Genomic DNA, 18,965 nt, shown 5'->3' with positions numbered 1-18,965 from the left:
TTTTGTGTAACTGCACACACGCGCACGCGCACACGCGCACACAGTTTTGCAGCGAGGAGGAGGGGAAACATGGCGGCCGGTTATGCCTGGTTCCTGGTGCTGGGCTCCGTCTTTCTCTGCAACCTCATTAAAACACTCCTGCCCAGCATATCCTCTTTTGTAAGTAAAAGCGGGGTGCTGCTTGCACGGATGAGGGGGCCTGGAAAAAAAAAAAAAAAAAAAAAAAGGGCTCGCAGAGCTGTATTGTTAAGTGTCAGACACTGGGGGGGGGGGGGGCCCGCTGTTTATTAGCTTAGCCTCCTTAAAGCTAACGCGGCCGTGCAGCCGGAGGGTGGGGCTTTTACCCCCACAGCCGGGCGTAGTTACCAAACACGCTTTGGAGGTGGGGAAACATTTTGTGCTCCACTTACTGCTCGACGTCAAGGAGCCCTCTGTAACGCTAAGGGATTATTTAACCAACTTTTCACAGCTTGGCTGCACTGCTAAAGATGGCTTACTGTTATGAGGACCTTTTATACTTTTGTGATATTCACAGGTGATGCCATCTCTTATTGTTCAGCAGAAACACTAAATTAACTCCGTGGCCCAGTTGTCTACGTTGCAGTTAAACCCAGCCCGCCTGTTCGCTCTGCAATAGTCTTTTTTTTTTTTTTCTTCCCTTTACAGCTCTCAAAGATGGTGCAGAAAGATGCTGAGCAGGAGAGCGAGATGAGGGCGGAAATCCACGAGATGAAGAAGGAGCAGTCCTCCATCAGCATGATGGATGAGTTTGCCAGATATGCCAGATTGGAGCGCAAAATCAACAAGACAACAGACAAGCTGAAAACACACGGTGAGATGCAAAAGTAAAATTATGGACATACAGAAGATAGTCAATGAAATACTAATACTTCTGCCTTTTGGCCCCGTTCACACCTGGTATTAAAATGCATCTGGGTGATCCAATCACAAGAGGACAGTCTGAGTACAGGTGTGAATGCAGTCAAGGTGCATTGAGGACACTGAGATTTGTCACATATGGCCACATGGTTTTAGCAGTGTCAGTGTCCTGGGCCACTTTAAAGGAGCACTTACTCTTGTGAACACCTTCTGAATGAGAAATATAAATAATATTCAGTTAAACTGAGCACAACTGATCTGTACAGAAAGTGGGAGATTGAATTGCAAATTGAACTGTTATATAGCAACGGTTCAGTGAATACAAACACTGACATTTTCCAAAGCCTCCTCTGGGTTTATTTTTTTTCTTCTTTTAGTTTACCTTGTCTGTAAGCCTGACAGGATTCAGATTGAAAGTTACACAGTAAAGAGTTTTATGTTTTGTGGTTTATGTTTAAAACTTTTGCTGTGTTTTTCAGCTAAAAATAAAAGACCATGCAAAGCCTGAAGCTCATAATTCACTCAAGTAATTTTGCTCGTCTGATTATTTGTCTCTATTAGGAACAACATACATTTTCTGCGACTGTGCCATTGTAATAATATTAAATTATTTACTCACAATAGACTATTTGTTAAATGCAATATATTCGGTTGGGTCCGGAAGGCTATCAGACAAGATCTACATCATTATCATCATCCATACTCATGTTGAATAAGGCATGTGAAGTTGGGATATGGGATTATTTATATCATGTTTGTTAATGCCAGACATGAACAGGGACTCTGAGAAGCTGCTTACAACGCAGTACAATTTTGATGTTTTACATATAGAAAAATGACCAACTATGACCTCTAAATATAAATCAGCGCCTCTTTAACAGTCCCTGTAGTTTCGCAGATTTCTTTTCTTTTTGAAACACCGGAGAAAATAAATGGCTGTACACCGTAACTTTGCCTGTTAAAGGTGTATATTTTGCCCTCCCACCTGTCCATGTCCACTACAGCAGATTCATATATTAAAACCACCAACCGCAGGAAGTGGCTGGAGGTTTTGGATGCTTACCGAGCGTTCGCCTGGGGCAGCTGCTGCCTGTCGCTGTCCTTCACCCACTGCCTCAGGATTATCTTGTGAACTAACAGGAAGTGTCTAAATAGATTTAGTCTGCTACAGTACACAGCAGAGCAAAGGCCGTTTCAGGCTGTTTCTGTGCGGATATTTTCTCAAACCTGCACACTGCCAGTTTTAAATCTCCTGTGACCAACCTACACAGCCCGTTTTGTTCTCTGTAGGACTTCAACCAATCATTATTTTCTTTTAGTTTTACTGATTTATGACTACAAAACTGCTGGCTCAATCATTGTACTCATCCATGAGAACTCTGATGTATTGAAGTATTATTATGCGCTGTCCCAAATGAACAAGTCCTATTTTGTTATGTATTTCTTGTATAATGTATTTTTAGATACTGTCTTTCAAAGAGCACACTGTTGTGATTCTCGGCCATGTCACCCTATAACTAGGTGGAACATAATAATTGGGGGAGTGCACAATAAAAGGCACTTCAGATGTTCCAATAAAGAAGTAAAGTAAATCTGATTAAAGGCTGAAAGGCACTGGATCAGTTTTAAAGTCGGCGGCATCACCAAGAAAATCAGTGTCGAGTCTAACAGTTCCATGTTTCCTCACTTTGTAGTAAAATCGAGAACCACTCAACAAGCCAAAATGAAGTGGGTTGTGAACATTGTCTTCTACATACTGCAGGTAGGTGGAGATTTTAAGTAGAAGCACAAATTTATTTGGCTGTAGACACCAATGTAAGACCACAGCTATACGAGCACCATTAAATGAAAGCCTGGGCCATACGTCTCATACAAAACCTCCAGTAAATGCTTTTTAAAGTGCTTTATTCTGATTATTTTAGACATCACAAACAAATTAAGTAGCAACTACTCGCTACCTATATATTTCTTTCTGTTGTTTTTCAGGCTGCTGTCATGGTCTCGTTGATATGGAAGTATTACTCTGATCCAGTGACCGTGGTCCCCAATAGATGGATCGCCCCCGTGGAGCGCCTTGTGGCTTTCCCAACAGGAGTGGCAGGTAATCTATCTCTTTCTCATATTTGGTTGAAAACAAGATAATTTATAAACGATACAGGCAGAACAACCCATTTGTAGTCATGGACTACATATAGTAGAAAGTGGGTATACACTGATAATAAAAACATCATTCACTTACGAGATTATTTAGTACTAATCCAAACACAATGCTGAAGCAGTATCAATGACAATATTTCTTAAAACTGTTCTAAAGTTTGCTGACAGAGCTGTTTCCTGTCCTTTCAGGTGGAGTGGGAATCACATGCTGGTTGGTGGTTTGCAACAAAGTTGTTACACTGGGTCTTAATGCCATCAGCTAGAAACTCCAGCTGGGATTTCAGAAACATGGGTTTTCTAATTTATTGCTGAAAATGTTTTTTGATGATGAAAGCTACAGTTGATGCAGTGCATTTTGGCGATCTTAAATTGCAGCAGTAATTTATTATGGTTATTTTTGTCAAGATGTTTTTGGTTTAAGATGATTGTGTCAATGTTTTGATTAAATATGATTTCAAAACAATGGTTTCAAAATGTTGAACATTATTTTTAACATGGAAAAAGCTTGTCTTCATTGTGACTTTGTTAATTGGGAATTATCAAACAAAAGCACACCAGGTAGTTTTGTTGAAGTTAAGCAGTGATGGCTTCAGAAAATACATTGTGAGTGGCTTTTAAGTTAAAAGGAGACATTTATCCTTGTCACTACAGTCAAACATCATCCACTGGTTCAGTCAAACACTTTCTGTCTGGCTGTTCAGCGGGGAGAAGGACTAATTCACCTGTTTCAACCATCTTCTTTTCCCTGCCTAGAAAAAAGAAAACCGTCTCAGAGAGACAATTAGAAATGGCCAAACTGTTCCAGTGGCTTTTTAACTCTGCATCTCGTCATCTCATCTGTTTTGGGAATCTGTGGGAGTAAATGTATTTTTCGAGTTGGATTAGGTAAAACAAGGTGCATACAGTGTCATTCACAAGGACCTGATATCCCTTAATACCTGACACTAACCTTGAGACTATAAAAACATTGAAACATAGTTGAATGCCTGCAAAATTAGTCCTCACTTACTGGTAATCACCAAACAGGAATTACAGTACACCATCAAAGATGCAGCACCCGAGTCTGATATTCTCACCTGAATTTCTTTGGTTAGCTGATATATATGCATATAGTTGTGCCCAGTGACCATTTTGCAGTTGAATGAGGCTCTGCACAACTCATGATTCTTCATGTCCTAGAAAAGAGAAGTGCCCAAAAAATGAACTAGTTTTATAATTTCTATGTTAAGGATGTCACCGCAAAGCTCTGAAGTATGTGACACTGACCAACAGTGTCATCCACCCCCCTGCTCCATCATACCAGTGTCTTCTTGTCCCTCTCCTGCTCGGCAGTGACCTCAGCCAGCCTCCGGGTGAGCTCATCCCCCTCCAGCAGGTTGTGCAGCAGTTGATGGAGAGTGTTGTGTGTGGTTAGCAACTTGTTTCCTGTGGCCTGCAGCTGTCCTGCAAGGTCACTGCAGATGCTGGTGAAACAGAACAACACCTGAAGGACTCTGGCCACTTAGTTGTGCTTTTTTTTTTTACAATCTTGAAACACGTGGGGCACCATGTTAATGCCGGGAATAATTGGTATTACTAGTGCCGGGAGAGGCATTATGAGAATTAGAGAAAGATGAAGAACATTTTCTGAATGTCCTGTGTACACAATGATTTGGTAATGATACAAATCTGACTGAGCTGAAGAGACACCACTGGGACAGCCAACCAACATGTGAAATACTGCCCTCTGAGTCTTGGAAGTGCTGCAGTGCCACCATGAGGTGATGTTGGAGCATCTTCAGCAGTCTGTTCTCAGTCCTGGCCTCATCCAGCTGCTGCTGCAGATCTCACAGCTGCCTCTTGAGCTCTCTGATGCAGTTCAAATTGGAAGACTGGATCCTTGGCTTTGAAACCTCCTGGAGCTTCAGGATCTGGTGGTTTGCGGTGTTGTTTATCTTCTGCTTGTGGTCCCATTGAGCTGTTGTACCCAAAGATAAGTCAATTCAGTCATGACAAATTGAATTGTGTCTACAATGTTTACATAACAGTTAATAGATCATTTTAAATAAAATACCCTTTTCTCCTCCAGGTTTCTTCGATCCTTGCCACTGATGATATGTAATCCAGAGTCCTGTTTATAAGCGAGTCAGCTCTGTCTTGTCAGTCACAGGAGGAGTAGACCACCTGGAGGTGTCAGTGCTGCAGCTCACAGTATCACTGTCACTCTTCTTTATGTGACCGAAGTGGCCTGCTGAATCAGGCTCCGCTACCTCACACGAATTATTTATCTGATTTAACAGTTTAGAGAGAGCTTAGGTATTAATGTGAACTTACCTAAGTACAAATAAAGCCAGAGATCCATTTCCTAATTCAAACAATGTTTGTAAAGGTAATCAGTTATCAAACCACCTAAAATGCTTTTCTGATGAGTTATGCTTTCAGTCTAGTTGCACACTGACATATCTTCAGGCTATAATGTAATTAGTAGCCGAAATAATGCCAACTTATTGAACCATCGGTTGCCAGGGAGCTTTTGTAAAGACTGGTTCTTGGTTTTAATGGCTCCTCCGTTTAAAAACCGTAACCTACAGCCCATAGTGCTGGTCAATGCTATTTCTGTCCATATATGCACTCAGCAGGGAGTTGGAGACCAACTTCACTGTCCCCTGCTCCGACAGACAGCTAAAGTGGCCAATCAGTGTTTGTGGTGCTGCACCCCTACGAGCCAACCCACCAATCCCCCACTAATGGAGCCAGGAGACCAAAATAACCAATGCAGTGTGTGTGTGTGTGTGTGTGTGTGTGTGTGTGTGTGTGATCTCACTGCTATGTCTCTGTCCCGGGTGAGCTCTAATAATAGAGGAGGCTGCCTGCTCCTTTAAGAGCCTACTTGTTGCACACTCCACAAAATATATCGCAACAAAATGGTTATCAAAGTCTTCCTCGCCTCTTCATCGGGATCCACAGCGGTAAGCTTTCAGCCCGAGGGCCGGCTTTCTCTTAAGAGTGAACTTTCCTGCTTTGAACTCCTTAAACCGATCGGCGCTGTGACTCACACTGACTCAAGAGCGACAAGCCTCGAAATTAATATCACTTGCCTTTGATTTCGCACAGTCGACCCTGAAGCCTGCTGGAAAGTGTGTGGCTTGATTGGTGCGTAGATTTATAGGCTACTTGAGCAGAGCCATTGGTCTTTGTTTAATTGTCTCGCAAAGTCGATGTGAGTCATATGCAGAGTTTTCTAGAACAGGGGCTCCCTGAGTTTCCCAAATCACGGACCCCAATATACACCTAGCCTCACTGCTGTCAGGACAGATTCTGGCCCTCCAAAAAGGGCCATTTCATGTATTATTTGTGATTAGATTCAACTTAAAGTGACTGCCTGCGTAATAGGCGGGGTGATAACTGGTGAGGGGAGGGTGAATTCATCCCGTAGGTCTACTTTTGGCAAAGCTACATAAGCAGTTTGAGTCTGGGCACTGGTGGCATATGGTGGCCCAGTTAGTCAGCAGTGTTGTCTCACTACAGAAAGACGTGGGCTTCATCTGAGTAGACTTGTTTGAATGTTTGTCCCCGTCCCAAGTTTGTCTTCTATGCACAAGTTAGCAGAGGACTGAGTGCAATAGTCAACCTTGAGTCTTAAAATACTGGTCCCACTAATAATTTTACTCTTCATCTCATTTATTAATTTTCCTGTGTATAATGGGCTTGATATATTGAATTATGGTTAAAACTAACAAATATCTTTATTATAACTTATATTAGATGATTATTCTTTTCAAATAATAGGTTAATTGTTATGATTTGACTATAATTTGTCAGAAAATAGCTGGAAAACAAACCATTAACATTTCCCAGATCTTAAAATCACATTTTCATGTTACATTTTCTGTCTAACTAAGAGTCCAAAACACAAAATAATTCCATCTTCAATCAGACAAGCTCACATTGTAGAAGCTGGAACAACCAAAATGTGGTATTTGTGCTGATGAATTTGAATTTGAATGAGTATTTGTCTGTTAGGACAGTTGCCAATTCATTTTTTTTGTTGATCAGCTAATTGTTTGAGCCCAAATTTCTCTGTCTGAAAGGAGAGGATAAAAATAAAGACAGCAAAGGAAGGGAGCATCATGGAGCTACCAGATGTGAAGCTATGTTGTCATTTAAATTGTGCACATTTACTATGTTGAACACCAGAGTGCTGCTTTTTTTTTTATCCTTAAAGTTAAATAGAACAGACCTCACTCCACATGCTGTCCAATCAGTGATGTTTTTTGTAAAGCTGCTATTCCTTTGTCTGCCTTCCAGATCAAGAAGAAGCAGCAAGATGTGGTCGGCTTCTTGGAGGCTCTTAAAGTGGACTACACTCAGTTGGACATCGCCTGCAATGAGGAGAACCGCATGTGGATGAGGCAGAATGTCCCCGAGGAGAAGAAGCCCGCCAACGGCATCCCCCTCCCTCCGCAGATTTTTAACGAAGAGGGCTACTGTGGGGTGAGTACAAAGTACATGCATTCGCAGGGAGGGCTCACTATGCTACACACCTGTGTTTATTTACCTGTGGATGGCTCCACATGTCGTTCTACATCTGCAGAAATGCACATGCAGACAAGTGTGGCTAAACTTTGCGCATGGGGTGATTTCCACCAAGAATATTTAGTAATCTTAAATTAAGATTTAACAACAAATATGAAATTTAACAGGAGGCTGTTAAAGACAGTTTTCTCTAATTTTCTTGCAGGACTATGAGACATTCTTTGATGCCAAGGAGGACAACATGGTGTATTCCTTCCTGGGGCTGCCCCCTCCTCCTGGGTCAAAGGTTGGCACTGTTTTCTCTTTTCTACTGTGGAAAACAAACCAGTCTAACTTCTACCCCAATCTCAGGCTGTAAATGTTGATAGTCTTGATTATTTAACTTAGCTAATATATTGTCTTATGGATAATTAAACTCACCTATTCCTGAGGATAGATTTTTGTAATGTAAATTATGTGACATAATGATACACTGTTAATTGAACATTTTGTCAGGTAAGATATTTGTGATGGACAAGTCATTGCAAAATACAACTAATACATACTTAGTTTGACAATAATAATGACATTTTTGTTGTTGTGTCATATTTATAGTCCACATGGCTAATTAGACAGCAAACACCTATTTCATATCTTATAACGACATGGTTTCAAACCTTAATTCCTACATCAAAATTCATAAATAACTGAAACAGCATATATACTGTATATACTGCTTGTACACTGTAGCCTACAAGAGAAACCAGGGTAAAAACTTTGTAAACCGCCACCTTTTCTTTCCATGCTTACGAAACAACATCAAATTACATGAAACATTTCAGGGTTCTTTTGAGCTACTTCACCAAAAAAATTCACTGTAATTGTTATATCACCTTGGTCGTGGTGGATGCTGAGTCAAATTCGATGTCTTTACCTTAGACTGAAATGTGATTCACAATTTTCTGGCAGGTGATCCAAACAGTAAATTTCAAGGCCGTGTTTCTGTACGATACGTTTGTGTTAAACCAGATCATTCCCTCAACACAGGAAGTAGAACAAGCGGACAAGGCGCACATTGTGGAGAACGGGAGCCATGCTGAGGGAAACCTCGAAGACTCGATAGTAATGCCGTCGTCACTTTTCCCATTTTCCCTTCATGCTTCGTTTCTCTTCACTTTGTCTCACATTATTGTTTCTTTCCTGTTTAACTTAAAAACTTCCCTTCTATCCATATCTGTCCTCATGGCCAGTCTGTCCCAGTCATCACATCCACTAATCTTTGTGTTGCATGAGTGAGAAATTTCAGTTCAAAATAACACAATGTTTTGAGCTCTTGTTATAACACTGCATCCAATTCTGCCCAAGAGTTGTGAAGCATCATTTACTTCCAATCCTTTCTGCAATGAGCACTTTACAACCAGGTTTGGTTTGAAACGTCAAACTTAATGTTCTTTGTTCATCATTCCAGTTTGGTTCGGTACAAACTTTATAAAAACATTTTGTGTATTGTATACTTCTTGATTTCGGCAACTTTTCCTCCCAGAAGAAAATAACCACTGCTTCTCCTTCCTTTTACCACAGTGCACTGAGCCCACTTTCCACATTCAACTTTAATCATCTTTGAAGTTAAATTATATTTTTCTAAATTGAGGATATGAGCAAATGTTCTTAAACAGGATTTTCTTCCATTAATGTAATCACACTTATTTATTTCATTTTTTTTTTTTTTTAATTATCTGTTTTCCTGCCTTGAGACTTTAAGTAGCTGAAGAAGATGTAATGGATTTCATTGTGTTTTACGAGAACAAAAGGCTGCTGAACCTTTTATCCTGTAGGGTGCAATACAGAAGTAAATGAAGAAAGTCCAAACGGAGCTGTTTCCAGGAGTATGGTTCCCCCTCTGCTTTTACTGCTTCCAGTGCTACTTGGATGTGTGAACCCTTCAGAATTTATTTTACATTTCTGCATAAATATGACCTTAAGCATCATCAGATTTTCACACGTCCTAAAAGTAGATCAAGAGAACCCAATTAAACACACGAGACAAAAATATTATGCTTAGTCATTTATCGATTGAGAAAAATGATCCAAAATTATATTGGTGCTTTTAGTATCTGATGTGCAGATGTCCCTTGTGCAGAAGGAACTGCAACTAAACGCTTCCAGTAACCATTGATCAGTCCTGCAAATCAGCTTGTAGGGAATTTAGTTTGTTCCTGCTACAGAGCAGCTTCAGCTCTGCAATGTTGGTTTGGTTTATTCTCATGAACTGCTCGCTTCTGGTCCTTCCACAACATTTCAGTTGGATTAGGGTCAGGACTTTGACGTGACCATTCCAAAACATTAACTTCATTCTTCTTTAACATTTTTTTAGTCGAACGACATCTGTGCTTCAGGTCGTTGTCTTGCTGCATGATCCAGGTTCTCTTGAGGTTCAGTTCACAAACAGATGTCCTGACATTTTCCTTTAGTATTCACAGGAATGATTGAGAATTCATTGCTCCACTAATGATGGCAAGCCGTCCTGGTCTAGATGCAGCAAAACAAACCCAAACTATGATATTACCACCACGTTTCACAGATGGGAGGAGTTTCTTTTGCTGAAAAGCAGTATTTTCCTTTCTCTGAAAATAACGCTTCTTATTTCAACCAAAAAGCTCTACTTTTGTCTCATCCGTCCTGAAATCATTCCTCCAACAGTCTTCTGGCTTGTCCTCTGGATATTTCCCAAACTGCAGACGGGCAGCAATGTTCTTTTTAGAGAGCAGTGCCTTCCTCCTTGTAACACTGCAGTGCACACCTTTGTTGTTCAGTGTTCTCCTCATTGGTGAATTAATGAACATTAGCTGACGTGAGAGAGGCCTTTAGTTGCTCAGAAGTTACTGTGCGCTCCTTTTAGATCTCAAAGACTTTTACACGCTTTGTTGGTCGACCTCTTCTTCTACTTTTTCTTTTCATTCGTACACAATCCGTCTGACGGCGGATTGGTGCAGTCCAAACTCTTTAGAGATCGTTTTTATACCTTTTCCAGCTGTGAGGAAATTGGACAATGTTTTAGTTCATATTTATGAAGAGATATAGGAAACTCTAAAGGGTTCACAAACTTTCAAGCGTCACTGTTTTTAGGCAATGTGGTTGACTGATTACAAGAATCGTTCAACTTTTGCAAGAATATACTTGTCTGCTATCTGACAAAAGAGTTTGAGAAGCTGTCTCTTTTATGTCTGAACCGTTCATTTGAAGGTACAGTCAGCAGTCTGAGCTTAGACTGGAAACGGGAAGCCTGGCTCTGTTCAAAGGTAGCAAACCTGCCAATCAGTACTTTTAAACTTCAAAATTAACATAGTTTAACCTGGCACAGAACACCAAAACATGATTTTAATGAATTATTTTTAGGCAAAGATTGTTACCTCTCGGCAGAGCTGGCCTCCAGTTTCAATGCTAAGCTAAGCTAGGTTAATTAGCTGCTACTATAACTTGATGTTTGTCGTGCAGATGAGTGAACAATATCAATCTTCTCATCTCAAAAAGGCTATCTTCACTTCATGGTGCATAATTCTTTTTTCTAGAGAACTGAAATCCCCCCCATCATTCACTGGATGCCTACCCTAGAAACTAACACCTACACTTTTCTAAACCTCTCCTGCTGATGAGCCGACCAGTGCTGTTTAAATGGTGCCTGAATTTGTTTTCCTTCATTAAGCGTTGTTGTTTTCACCTAACAATAAGGAGGTTCCAGTGGAGGAGCGTAATGGGGATGCACACGAAGAGGCTGCCGATGGGGAGCAGGAAGGTGTGGTGGAGGAGGAGGAGGGGGCAGTAGATGATGAAGCCACGGAAGGAGAAACGGCAGGAGACGAGGCCGCAGCAGAGGAGGAGGGGGAGGCCGTGGAAGAAACAGACGAGGACACAGAAGACACAGTAATTGCCACTTAACTACAATCCAACCTTCTGTCGTCTGGCCTCTTCCTCCATCCCTTGAATGTTTTTAATGTTTTCTTCTTTCCCATCATTCCTGGAATGCTATGTTGTTTCCCCCCCCCCCCCCCCCCCCCTCCACTCAGCATATTCACTTTCCATTAATGTTTCTTTCATGTTTAAGGTGTGCCTCCTTTTCAAGTTCCTGTCATCCTCGTAGTGCATCTCCTCCTCCAGTCTCTCCCTGGATTCAGTCACTTACTAACCACAACGTGCAACTTTCCCGTTCATCGTTCTTACAGAATATGTCTCCTCCGGATGTTTTATCTCTATAATTTTTCATTTCTGTTCCTTTTTCCGGGTTTCTTGTCTGTGTTTTCAGAGTGTTGACCCTTTTACCACTCGTCTTAATGATGCAACCCACATTGTACTGCATATTCCTTCACTATTAACTGTCATGGCCGAGGTGTGTCAGTGTTAGGATCCCACAAACGTCCCACTGCCTGATTCAATAAGCCTGATGTGTGGATGCTGTTGTGTCTCAGTTTGGATTTACAGTCTGTACAGTGATCGGGCGACGTCTCTAATGCCGTCTTATATCCTTTGTTAGCAGGCCCAAGCAGAAGAGGAGGAAGAACAGGTGAGTTTCTCAACACTTTTTATTGCTCACTGAACTAAAAGTTAACACTAAAAGGATCTGTGCTTCACTTTTTTTTATTTATTTATTTTTTTTTAAATCATTTTAAGCAAGCTGTAGTTTACTGCTAGAACTAGTAGTGAGGCATGCCTGCTGTTGTTACATTGTGTGTTTCATTTAACAAATCCCAGCTAATATAAAACACATTTATTACATATTATGGAAAGCATGGAAAATACATTGTCTGTTCATTAACTCTTCCTTTTCTTAGCAGTCATTTCTGGTTTAGAGTCACTGCACTGACCAATCCTCGTTGATGTCAATCCATGTCAGCTTTTCATTCATTCTGAATATTTTGTATAAATTATTGGTTACTAATGTGAATTCAGCTAAAAATTAAGATAATGTTTGATATTGCAATGGAAAAAATACTTTGTGTTTGTGGTGGATACCAGCTCTGGATCCACAAATGTCTGGAATAAAAAAAAGAAAAAGAAAGGAGGATTAACAAAAACATATTTTTCAAAGGAAAACTGTAGGAAAGGAAATTTTTGTATTTGACATGAAAAAATAGTTTAAATCAACGAAAACCTGTCAAACTATCTGCTGCTATAAAACACAAATATATCCTCTACCAGCCTCTGTCTGTGTGAAGGACGGTATTTTCTCCTCTCCTTTTGACTGTGAAAAAAATATAAATGCTTAAATCTTTTACTTTTTAATTGTGCATCCTCTGAAAACGGTTGTCTTCAGGTCAGCCCCCGTTTGCCAGACTCTTGTTTTATGATCATCAAATACATTTAACAATCTGACACAACTAATTATTTTCATTCCACCAGAGTTTGGCTCCCGTCTTTGACTGTTATACATTTACATTGTACGTCCTGGGAGTGTGGGTTGTCGTACATCAATTTTAATAGATATAGGTTGAACGCAGTAATTGACTGACAGTTACACACAGTAACTTATTTCATTTCATTGTGTGCTTAGGAACTGACATGTTTTCCTCCAATCATGCTCCAGTCCATCCGTCACCAGACTGATTTCACAAAATTTAGATGCATCAGTGTCAGAGGTCTATCTGCTTTTGTTTCTCATTCTCTCACGCACACACACACACACACACACACACACACACACACACACACACACACACACACACACACACACACACAGTATGGCATTTGACCCCTTCTTTGTCCTTTTGTCCATGTCCTCTTGGTTTGCTCCCTCCAGGAGGAAGAGGATTTGCAGTCGGAGGTAACTGTGCTTCGGTGATCGTCTCGTTCTGCGGTTCTTCCATATAGTCATCAGCAGTGTGGGTTTGATGGTGCAGAGATCAGGGAAGGCTGTTGTGGTTGGGTTCGGGTGGTAGGAGGTCTTGGTCTGCTGCTCGCACTCATCTGTATATACTCTTTTAATGTGCTCACTTCAAGACTTCCCCTTTCTCTTCATTACACTCCTCCGACCATTTTGTTTTCATCTCTGCTAACATACTATTCCTCATTTCTCCCCAGTTCTGTTGCTGCTTCCTGATAACCTCAACTATCCCCGTAGTTTCTATTTCAAATCAGAAGACTTTGCTCTAGCGCATGCCTGTGGTGCTCTTTTGCTCCCCACACAGCCAGCTGACACGCTATCTGTTATTTCTTTTAGGAGGAAGAAGAGCTACGACAGCTTGAGGTAGATTCATGTGATTGTTGAGCTCGTCTTGTCTTTTTTTCCAATCACCTATCCTTTATACTCACTTTATTGCTTCCTTTGCCATCCATCCCCCAGTATATCAACTACGCCTTCAGTTTTCTCTCCCAATAGTTGTTAGAACATCTTGTCTTACAGAGGATATTTCAGAAGGTTCTCGAGTATTTGCAGAGTTTGCTAAACTGTGAGCATAATAGGGACCAATCACATGAGAAGCATTATATCTTTGATAACAAAGTTTAAAGTCAGTGCCAAGTGCAAGATACAACAACAGCAACAACACTTTTGGCTTTACAAAAAGGGTTTGCCTGTTACCGCGTGTGCTCTGTCAATGAACTAACATATGGAGTCATGATTAAACTAGGACCTCCAGTGATTGTCATTAGGAAATTACCAAAATTACAATCATTATTATGAAGTAGTGACGGAGTTTAATTAGTAATCCATCACGTTTATATTTCTCCCTTTTGCTACTTAAGTTGTGGAACTAATTTACAGTATGTCTTTACACCCATCTACCACATCCCCATCGGGTATGATTTGGGTGTGATCTCTATGAGCAACACAGACTACTTTGTGGGCCCCTTTTACCCACGGTTTTGGCTGTCAGGGTACATACAGGGAGACTTGCTACTTCATCAGGCCTTACTCCTGTTTCCCTCTGTGCACATTGAGCCCTGAGGACAGGGTTGCAAGTTTCAGTCAGTCCATGATCACGTCAGCCACTTTTCACACAGCATTGCTTAACTTCTCCAGAGAGTTCAGACTTGACCCGATGCCAAAACAGAATCTGCCTCCTTTACAGTGCAGTACCCTGAAGCCTCAGTTTGTGCATGGTTAAAAAAGAAAAAAGAAAAGTAGAGGCCATAAAACTGTTCCTGTTCGAAGTGCTGTGTGAAAAGGGCCGTACTTCTCCGAGACATTCCAACCTCTGCCTGAGCTTCTGCCGCTTCTGCTTCACTGCTTTGCTTTGCCTTCTTGCCTCTCTTCCTTCCCATCTATTTTGTTGTTGTCCTACCTTTCTTCCAGGAGCAAGATGAACAAGACAGTGAGGTAGTTTTTTGTTGCTTGTAACGTCATGTTTTTTTTTAATAGGCTTTGTAGACTGCCACTGTTCTTCCTCTCTCTTTCTGTTTCTGTGTGCTGCATGAATTTTTACGTAGATTATTTTCGATGGAGATGCCTGATGGTGTGCCGCATGATAGACAATATAATATTTTACTTAAACCTTAAAGGTGGATTTATTGTAGTAACAGAAATACCACTCATAAGAACCAGTATATAGGTCCCCTTTCCTTCTTTTTAATCTTCACAAACTCAATACCACTGATTTCATCTTTCATAGGAAGAAGAGGCTGAAGAACAAGAGGTATAGTTGAATTTGTAGATTCTATGTCCATGTTTTGCATGGCGTGAATCATGCAGCGACTGCAATTTTTATGCATGATCTGATTGCAAAACAAAGATTATATGTTCAAGTTTATGCAAACTTTTCTCCTGCCTCTGCCCAAGGCAGCTCTATGTCATGCAGTCCAGTGCACAGTGTAGGAATGTGGCACAGCTTCAGAGATGACATGACAATATTTTTCCGGTGTTGCAGCGAACTTTAAAAAATATCTACAGAGGCACTTTGTCTGAGTCTGCCAATACTTTTTTTTTACTTTTTTGGTTTTGATGTCTAAAGAACAGGTGGAAATTTTGGTTGAGAGGGAGCGCACTGACCTGACAGGGTGACATGTCCTTTTCTTTTTGCAAGAAGTCATGGCTTTTGTTTCTTTTTGCCAAGAGCACTCTGAACAAAAGGGATGTGAAGTGGATGTGACAAGTTTTCAAGGTGGACGGATGAGACGGAGCACATCTTTTTATTGTGCAGTCCTCGGAAGAAAAACAAATCACAAAAAATATTCATTTTGCATTAAGTGACCCACCGAATTATAACCTGGGGTCTTATTTGTACAGGATTGTATAGGATTACAGTAATCACTGTCATAAATTGTGTGACTGGATGAAATCAAGTGATTGTGGCACCTAAGTATAGATAATGATGTCAACTCCGTTGTCCCTCGGTGAGAGTGTTGTCTTAAAACTTCTCCAACAGTTCTCAGCCAATGCAGCTTGAGCGATAAGACTTAAACCAGACACATGACGTGTAGTTTTAGATTTTCAAACATCATCTTACAGGGTGCACCGTCTTAAGCACCGCTGTTGTCTCACTTAGGTATAGTATATTCAGAAACCTGTTAGTCATTAGTGTTCTCAGTTTCTCTCGCCCCTGCTGTCACCGCCACCAACCGCACTTCTCTCGGATTACTTCTTCTCCATTTTTAACCCACCCTCACTGCAAACACTAACACGTGAAGTCCTCTCCCCTTCCTGCCATGTATAGCATGACTTCACACAACCCTGGTTCTTTCTTTGTCTTTTTTCTGCCTCTGTCTTCTTCGAAGGAAGAAGAAGACGTGGAAGAAACACAGGTAGTACTACAGCAGTTTGTCACGTCTGAAATTTTGCCTGTGCCTGACATGCCTGCCAGAAAGTCTTGCTCCAGTCTTGTTCGGAGGGAAGATCTTTGTGGGGCGCAAACACAGACGAGCGTTACATCCCGATAGTCCACTCCTATTAGTTAATGGCCGGTTCTATTGGAAAAGAACTGAGAGACAAGACAACTGTTTCTGAGAAGAGACGAAAGCTCTTGGCTTTTTAGATCAGCTTTATCAGAGGAATCATTGTTGCTTTTATTTTTGCAACAAACTATGCAGATCTAACTGTACTCTTTCCTCTTTAAATCCAATAATCCCTCTGCAGTCGATCTGACTCGGGTCACTCAGATTAAAGGTCTGAAAATGATACACAGAACAAATAAAAACTGGCACCATCAGAAACATCTGAAATGTGCTATAATAACTTATCAAAATCCACACAGTCACTTAAAACACCCAAGTTTTAATACACTGCTCCTGATCTACCTTCGCCATCTTTAACTGTTCTCTGTGTATTTACTGGCTACCAACACATGATTATTTGTTTTAACAGGAGGAAGAGGCTGACTAGTTAAAGCCAGGTGATGCTGATGACTCTCAACTATCCAGGTAAAACACTTTACTTCTCCACTGCTTGCTCTCAGTGCCTGTGCTTTACCACTGGAGGGCAGTACGACATTATGCTGACTGCTAGAGGAACGAATGGGACTTCTTGGTATTGCTTTTATATTTGGCATTTATGTAACCAGATTAATTAAAAAGATAAACCTTTATTCAGAATTGTGTTTTGCTTTTGTGTGCCTCTTCGACCCGGCTATCAAATCAAACGCGAATGCAAAATAAAACAATTACTCAGACCTGCCAGCTTTACTGTTGGAGCATTGGCATGTATTTACTGCAGTATAACGTCAAAGCCTTTTACATATAAAATGTGTAAATCTTGCATATTAACAATGAGATTCTCCTTGTTTAACCTTGGTGTTTGGATGTAGTTAACTTTTGTTCTCCGTTGACCTGAACTTTGAGCTGTTCATACAGCGGAAAAAATATAATGCAGCAGCCTGTTTACAAGGATCTGCCACTACTGGCTCCATCTGCAAACAGCCTCAGTGAACACAGCGCGCTGGGAGATCATCTGGAGCCACAGCAAAAACATCTCAAAATGTGCCTTTTTCTATGCTCTGAGGCTGTGGCAGTGATGATGATGATAATGATCGTGATAATAATCCTAATCTTCAAAGCCTGTCTTTTAGTTCTTCTCTGCATGTCAAGCATCTATGACCCACTAGAGGAAGCGCTAGGCTATGAAGGAATGGCGGTCCTGGTCTCCCTCCTCCCTCAGCTGTCTCCCAACCCCTGCGAGCCCCTGTCACGCCTTGTTAGAGGATGCTGCTAAGTGAGCTTCAGATGTGCCTCCGGAAGAGCGGGCACGCTGGGTGGCACAGGCGTAGTGGCGGTGGTGGCCGCCTCAGACACCACAGACAACTAGGAAATGTGTGACCTCTTTTTTTTTGTTTGTCTTGTGTCACAGCCTGGAGGAGCCCCCTGGTTCCGTCTCTCCCTGACCCTTGACCTGCTCCGTCCCGTCAGACAGCCCCTCTACCCTCCACCAAGCTGCACTGGATCCTATACTGGAAACTGTTGGTCATGTGCTTGAAAGCGCCATCCAAACTGAAAATCCACATTTGCCCCCCCCCCCCCCGCTTCCCTTTTGACTGCAATGTTGACTTAATTTTTATATTTTGCGTGTAGAGACATACTGTAGTGTAAGCGCGCGGAGTAGCGTAGTGGTGTTGGTTTGTTTGTAATGAGTAGCTTTTGTAAAATGCACAGTTGTTTTGTTAAGCATATTTCTCATGTTTTACTTTTAGAAATTGTAGTTTTCTAACACGAACAAAGAGGCAGTGACCTTTTCAAAACATGCCACCTTGGCATACGTTAACTTTGTGGTTCCTTTCGGATTCAAAGGATCACAGCCGACTCTCGGCTGCTCCGTGCTTTTATTCCAACGCCGTGCCTTACTGACTCCAATCAACTGAATGTTCAAATGCAAACTGAGACAGACTACATGAGAAAGAAATACGCACATACTGCAAGATTGCAAACTACTCCACCGCCACTACAACTATTTCTGCCAATACTGCTGTCTAATCAATGCACTTTGTTGAACGAAGAGTGAAACATGTGGCTAAGACTTGGATGCAATGGAAAATGAAATAAAGTAGACTGGTAAATGTTTTTGTTTTACTTTAAACTCTTTTGTTTGCATATTTATAGATCAATGGATCGTTGTGCACTTTGAGTGTTGTGGGGGCAAACAAGAAATAAAATACCATCCATGTCCCAAGAGGCTCTGGGCGTAGGTGGACAGGAACATACATTATTATTAGATAACATGGTAAATATGGCTATGTACAGCACAGTGCAGTTCTGGGTAAGCATTGTTAAAATGCTGACTATAAGTAGAATACTCTGTTCTCTATACAGGACCATCACTGAATATGTAACCAAGAGTAAGAGCTGAGGAATTGGCTCTTCGTTATAGAGTCGAGATGCAAACAGATGGAAAATTTTACATGAAGTTGAAAGATGATGTTGGGAAAAACATTTTCAGATTCTTAAGTAACATAAATGTTTGAGCTTTTTTTTTTTTTTAGGTTTACCTTATTACCTTATTTGTAAGGAATCGTAAGCCTCAA

The 18,965-nt window shown here is 41.1% G+C and overlaps 2 protein-coding genes across 27 annotated transcripts; both read left to right on the top strand.

Moving 5' to 3' along the window:
- The first annotated feature begins 36 nt into the window (after positions 1-36).
- On the top strand, positions 37-3,499 carry get1 (guided entry of tail-anchored proteins factor 1). 2 transcript variants are annotated; one of them, XM_069147642.1, is made up of 5 exons: positions 37-159; positions 667-832; positions 2,574-2,641; positions 2,866-2,980; positions 3,226-3,499. In XM_069147642.1, exons 1-5 carry the CDS (start codon positions 70-72, stop codon positions 3,297-3,299), a joined length of 513 nt encoding a protein of 170 aa, XP_069003743.1. In that variant the 5' UTR covers positions 37-69; the 3' UTR covers positions 3,300-3,499. The 2 variants fall into 2 exon arrangements, with proteins under 2 accessions (XP_069003743.1, XP_069003744.1); XM_069147643.1 differs by lacking the exon at positions 37-159 and adding an exon at positions 378-535.
- Positions 3,500-5,820: 2,321 nt separating this feature from the next.
- sh3bgr (SH3 domain binding glutamate-rich protein) lies at positions 5,821-18,504 on the top strand. 25 transcript variants are annotated; one of them, XM_069147615.1, is made up of 12 exons: positions 5,823-5,984; positions 7,324-7,509; positions 7,757-7,837; positions 8,578-8,652; positions 11,260-11,451; positions 12,059-12,088; positions 13,322-13,345; positions 13,742-13,768; positions 15,132-15,155; positions 16,234-16,260; positions 16,820-16,875; positions 17,798-18,504. In XM_069147615.1, exons 1-11 carry the CDS (start codon positions 5,940-5,942, stop codon positions 16,835-16,837), a joined length of 729 nt encoding a protein of 242 aa, XP_069003716.1. In that variant the 5' UTR covers positions 5,823-5,939; the 3' UTR covers positions 16,838-16,875; positions 17,798-18,504. The 25 variants fall into 25 exon arrangements, with proteins under 25 accessions (XP_069003719.1, XP_069003716.1, XP_069003718.1 ...); XM_069147617.1 differs by lacking the exon at positions 13,322-13,345; XM_069147620.1 differs by lacking the exon at positions 13,742-13,768 and having other exon boundaries at positions 5,824-5,984.
- Positions 18,505-18,965: the final 461 nt, after the last annotated feature.

Source organism: Embiotoca jacksoni, unplaced genomic scaffold (assembly GCF_022577435.1).
Source record: "Embiotoca jacksoni isolate LCO1_2020_lvr unplaced genomic scaffold, fEmbJac1.0.p SCAF_14, whole genome shotgun sequence".
NCBI classification, from domain to species: Eukaryota; Metazoa; Chordata; class Actinopteri; family Embiotocidae; genus Embiotoca; species Embiotoca jacksoni.
This window is presented reverse-complemented; position numbering and strand designations above follow the sequence as displayed.

What these genes read in the sequence shown, in the direction of transcription:
- get1 (XM_069147642.1), top strand. Translation starts at nt 70, where the DNA reads ATGGCGGCCGGTTATGCCTGGTTCCTGGTGCTGGGCTCCGTCTTTCTC. An exon ending in TGCCCAGCATATCCTCTTTT is followed by an intron (nt 160 to 666) that starts GTAAGTAAAAGC and finishes TTCCCTTTACAG; the next exon opens with CTCTCAAAGATGGTGCAGAA. An exon ending in AGACAAGCTGAAAACACACG is followed by an intron (nt 833 to 2,573) that starts GTGAGATGCAAA and finishes CTCACTTTGTAG; the next exon opens with TAAAATCGAGAACCACTCAA.
- sh3bgr (XM_069147615.1), top strand. Translation starts at nt 5,940, where the DNA reads ATGGTTATCAAAGTCTTCCTCGCCTCTTCATCGGGATCCACAGCG. An exon ending in CCCCTCCTCCTGGGTCAAAG is followed by an intron (nt 7,838 to 8,577) that starts GTTGGCACTGTT and finishes CCCTCAACACAG; the next exon opens with GAAGTAGAACAAGCGGACAA. An exon ending in AAGAGGATTTGCAGTCGGAG is followed by an intron (nt 13,346 to 13,741) that starts GTAACTGTGCTT and finishes TATTTCTTTTAG; the next exon opens with GAGGAAGAAGAGCTACGACA.